Source organism: Festucalex cinctus, chromosome 7, assembly GCF_051991245.1.
Source record: "Festucalex cinctus isolate MCC-2025b chromosome 7, RoL_Fcin_1.0, whole genome shotgun sequence".
Taxonomy (NCBI): Eukaryota; Metazoa; Chordata; class Actinopteri; order Syngnathiformes; family Syngnathidae; genus Festucalex; species Festucalex cinctus.
This window is the reverse complement of record NC_135417.1, coordinates 27,132,559-27,137,338: the sequence shown is the minus strand read 5'-3', so window position 1 is coordinate 27,137,338 and position 4,780 is coordinate 27,132,559. Positions and strand designations below refer to the sequence as shown.

The 4,780-nt window shown below is 40.3% G+C and overlaps 1 protein-coding gene and 2 long non-coding RNA genes across 4 annotated transcripts in view; 1 reads left to right on the top strand and 2 right to left on the bottom strand.

Annotated features, from left to right (window-relative positions):
* Positions 1-515: 515 nt before the first annotated feature.
* LOC144022966 (eukaryotic translation initiation factor 3 subunit H-like) overlaps positions 516-4,780 on the bottom strand; it is a 215,187-nt gene continuing 210,922 nt past the window's right edge. For both annotated transcript variants that reach the window (XM_077528195.1, XM_077528194.1), the window contains exons 5-6: positions 1,730-1,862; positions 516-725 (exon numbers count right to left, since the gene is read on the bottom strand). In XM_077528195.1, the coding sequence (XP_077384321.1) occupies positions 574-725; positions 1,730-1,862 (285 nt within the window). In that variant the 3' untranslated portion in view covers positions 516-573. The remainder of the gene's footprint in view (positions 726-1,729; positions 1,863-4,780) is intronic.
* The window catches only part of LOC144022968 (uncharacterized), a 1,397-nt gene continuing 143 nt past the window's right edge, over positions 3,527-4,780 (top strand). Inside the window, exons 1-3 of the long non-coding RNA XR_013284453.1 lie at positions 3,527-3,928; positions 4,299-4,408; positions 4,475-4,780. The exon at positions 4,475-4,780 is cut by the window's right edge and continues 143 nt beyond it. This is a non-coding gene — a long non-coding RNA (uncharacterized LOC144022968). The remainder of the gene's footprint in view (positions 3,929-4,298; positions 4,409-4,474) is intronic.
* The window catches only part of LOC144022967 (uncharacterized), a 2,163-nt gene continuing 2,159 nt past the window's right edge, over positions 4,777-4,780 (bottom strand). The window contains exon 5 of the long non-coding RNA XR_013284452.1: positions 4,777-4,780. This exon is cut by the window's right edge and continues 182 nt beyond it. This is a non-coding gene — a long non-coding RNA (uncharacterized LOC144022967).

Genomic DNA, 4,780 nt, shown 5'->3' with positions numbered 1-4,780 from the left:
CATGAAGCATGCTCAGCCAAGGAAACGCATGCCATAAAGCACCCAGTGCACACTTTTTTTTTTTTTTTTGTGTGTGCTGATGTTAATGCCAGAGGAGGTTTGGAACACTGAGCTAATTGTGTTGGCAACCGTATCCCACAGTACGCACCAGTACTCAATGACCCCACTCTTAACTTTTGTGGTCCGACACTTGTGTAGCTGAGTTACAGTGCACCCTAATAGCTTCCTTCCATTTTGCAAGAACACCATTTGCAGTTGATCGTGGGATATCTGGGAGGATGTTTATCGTCGCAATGGTGGAATGATACAATATTTCACCAATAAATGACTGCCAAGATAGCTATACTTCCGTTTATATATGCGTACCTGTGGTAATGGGGATGAATTAAAAAAAAAAGATGAGAAGAATTGGCCCAATTCATTTGTGTTAAAGAGTGAAAAAGCCGTAAGTCAAGTTAGATGAAGAGCTGAATCACTTTTATTTCACTCTTAAATCAAAGATACATACGTGTGCGTGTGTGTAAAAACAATGAATCGATTCTCCAGAAATAAACAACACGACAGCCCTTCTGATTAACTTGCGGTTTCTTTTAACGTGTTCTTTCTTCTCTCTTGACTCTGTTGTCTCATCAAGTTGTGGCCTTGGAGAGCCTCTGCAATGAACAGCTTCCCAAGGTTCTGGGAGGTGAATTCCTTCACATTCTGGCAGTAGTTGTTAATTTGCCCTGTTGGAAAGTTGCCACATATACCCACGCACCCCACACAAAAAAACCACCAACAGAGGCAAACATGCAACCATTTGTGCACACCCAAACAGGCCAAAGCAAGAAGAAAACAGACGGAAACAGAAGCAGAGAAAATATCAAATTAATAGTGGGAACACAACAGGATCAGGAAGCTGTCAAGTGGGGGAACAGCATGAAACCTCAGACAAAGGAGTGATCCACTTGGTGATAGAGCAAATAAACTTTAGATAATATAATTTCGGGATAATATTGGCGATATGGTTATTATGAAACATATCCAGAGCTCGTGTCAGGGGAACAGAGGCGGCTGGAGGACTTCAATCTTTGAGAGGATATCAATTTACATTAGGATTGCCAACTGTTCCGTATTAACCGGAACGCCCCGAATTTTTTGGGCTAAATTTGTTATGTCCCGTACCTCAAAAGTCCCGTAAAATAATTCTCAATTCTTACATGAAATGCAACAAACGGCATCTTTGCCATTTTTGGACCACGGCTGCTCCCGTAGGTTGACAAGTGACAAGGAAGTTGCTCGTAGCCAATAAAATGAGTCTCTGGGTACTCACGGCCGTTGTATGATCAAGCACTAGAATTTAAAAATTATAGGAAAATTGAGATTGGGATATACAGGTCTTTCTTTAAAAACATCTGTCATTTTTGGGCGAGGAATTTTATGTACAAGACAAGTGGTATCAGTATTTGGTGTCAGTATAGGTGACATTCTGCTGTTTTTTGATTTTGTGAGATCATGGGACACACGTAGGCACCTGAACACAAGAAATTCCGATTTACTGTATCAAATTATTATTTTTGCTTAATACGTCAATTTTTGACCATGCATTCCGGAAAATTGAGTGAGTGCATGAGGACAAAGAAAAACTGCTTTCATAGGGTGATTTTAGGGGTGCTTATATCCAAGCGCGCGTTATTCTGAATAAATGACAGTAGTACACAGAGGCACTGCGTTGTTTACATTCCTGTACCTGCAATAAGAAGGGTGTCCATGCGAGGTGGGGGCTGAGGGGGCTTGAACATTTTGCTGATGTCCTCTTCAGGCAAGGCCGCCTCCCCTCTGCTCTGTCGCTGGGTGTTCTCCTGCTGTCGCCTCTGGAGGTACTGCACGGAGGTGTAGAGGAACAGGGGGCATTAGAGAATGAAAGAGGAAACGTATCATGGCATGACAATGACGGGAAGTGAAAAGAAACTGTGAAAAGGTAGCAATAATCAAAACAAATGGAGTATTACTGTCGATAGAATATCAGATAGCAATGAATGGCAAGTTTGCAACCACTTGCAGCTACTCTTCATTTGGTGAGGGAGCATTTGGAGACTAGAAGCATCTGGTGGACACGATGGTATGCTTGGGGAAAACAGTGGGTGGATTTCAGGAACATATACATTTCAACTGTGCCAAAACTGCGCTGTGTTTGTATGCTCCCCTCATCAAATTACCGTCATATGAGACAGGCGTTTGGTTTACTTTGTTTCGTTTTGGTGACACTGTGAAATTGAAACCGTTATCTTAAAAAAGAGACCAAAATGCAATACTGATACTCCAAATGGTTCAACAACAGTTTCAAATTTGCTTTTGATGCACCTTTTTAACTCATTCACTGCCAGTCATTATAGAAGATTTTTACATTTCCAATACTCACGTGATATTACATTCAATAATTATATATAAACCGAATCTACCAAATAACAGAATAGACTCCCTACTTTTTGTCCCGTCCCGTTCTTTTATAATTGACAGCAGAAAAATGTAGGTTTGCCAAAATACAGCCATTTCTCCCATGGACTCTGAAACTGTGTTTATTTCCTATAAAATGGGGCAATGATGTCATCTATCGGTGGTTGGGCATCAGTAAAGTTGTTTCCAAGTTTGATATTTACAGTGGAGCATGCTCAGATTCGCCCCCATTTAGCACCGCTCTAAAAAATACAATTGACAAGTATACTTGTCAAAGGCAGTGAATGAGTTAAGGTGTTTTTGGCAAAAACGTCAGGAATGATAAGGGGTAGAGACAAAAACAACTCGCCTTACTATACATAGTCTGAACTTACAGTGATACCTCAGCTCACGAACATAATTGGTTCCCAGAAAGTGTGTGTAAGGCGAAAAGTTCGTCTTCCGAACATTTATTTCCCATAAGAAACCATTAAAATGAGAATAATCCGTTCCCAGGTCCCTATAAAACATAATTTTCTACTAAATAAGCCTTAAAACTACACAAAAATAGACCTTATTTTATGTATAATAAATGTGCTATTGTATTGTAATTAAAGAAATAAACTGTACTGTATAATAAAGTCGTTTTATTTACCTTTGTGATGGTAGTTCTTAAGGATGGTAGCAATGGTAGACTTAGCGTACTGGTACTGGGACGCTAAGTTACACAAACGCACACCTCGTTCGTGTTTTTCAATGATCTCCTTCTTCTGCTCGATCATAATTTTCTTTAATGTCTTCTTAGGCTTAACACTAGCCTGTGGTGGGGTCTTTTTCGGTCCCATAATAGCAAAAGTACACTCAATATGGTCCAAAATGTCTATCAAACACAAACCACGTCCGCACTCAAAGAAAGGGGGTGACGAACTGGGACGCCGTGAGCGTGCGTCAGCTTCTCGTGGCCGCCACCGTGGCTCTGTTCGACCGCGTAGTTTGGTTCGTCCGCCGAAAACTAGTTCATCAGCAGAGACTATATGCTCGCGAATTTAATGTTCTTGAGACGAAAAGTTCGTGAGCTTAAAGGCCAAATGTGAAGTAATTTCATAAAATACCATATAGGGTCACAATTGAAGCATTGAAACACTGTCCAACAAATAAAGTATGAAAAAATAATTTATATGTTATATATTTGACGAAATAATCGCTTTTCCGAAGTTCGAGCCTGGCGGGCGACAAACCCGGAAGTGATACGTCACACCGGGAACAGCGATGGCAGCGCTCCATACAGACGCTATACAAAGCCACTCAAACGTCGATTCAGACAGCGATGTCAGCGATAGGTTGAGCGAAAATGAGGAGAACCAAGTTTTTAAAGAGTTGGAGGAAGAGGAGGAGGTTGGCATTTTATACGTTGGACTTTACATGTACGAGCCAAATGCTAATCAGGATGCTGATAATGCGCCCAGACACCTGACATGGAATGGAGACAAGACCCGTCGAAATTACAAGATGGGTAAGATATATATATAGGCAGTGGTATTTTTTTATGATTTGAAGATGCCAGCATTTGCACATAATTTTATATTTTTGTCTGATGACATTTAAAAAATAAATAAATCTGACTATGTTTTTAAAGCAGTTACTCAGTACTTGAGTATTCTTTTCAGCAATTTTTATTTTTTTTACTTGTACTTGAGAGATTTATCAATGACTATTTCTTACTTTTGTACATGATTCCGTCCACGTACTTGTATATTTTGAAACAAATGTTTTCATAAACAGAATTATTGACTGATTGGTATAGCAATACACTTGTTCAATAACATTTCTGCTCATGGTGTCATCGCTCAGTATTTTACTTTTTTTTTTAATATAAATTTCAGGCGTACTTGTGGTAATTGCCAGCAAATGCCTACAGCTGTAGAATGTGTTTGCTGCCATGAAATTCAAGAAGTAGTGACTACGTCTACAAGGAGAGGAACACTTCAATCAGGTACTGGACTGCATCACTGATCATCCTGGATTCAATGCTGTGTGCCTGAACCCATATGGATTATAGGTGGCATGGATGACCTACAAGCAGCAGTACAAAGGCAAGGCATTTGATGGGCCACAGGATGCCAAGTATAGACATATTGCCGACAGACAATTGGTGCGCTGGTGCTGGAAGTTTCTTGGTCTGGACAACCGTGTTCTGCTCCCAGCATGTTGCAGTGTCTTGTATCAGGGCACATTTTCCACCACCAGGAGAAGAGGAGTCAGCTGTATTCAAAGGGTTTCGTGTTTCACAGAGAAATGTTCCAGAACTGTGATTTGTACTGGTTGCATCATAATAAGAATAAACAAATGAGGACAACTTAATACA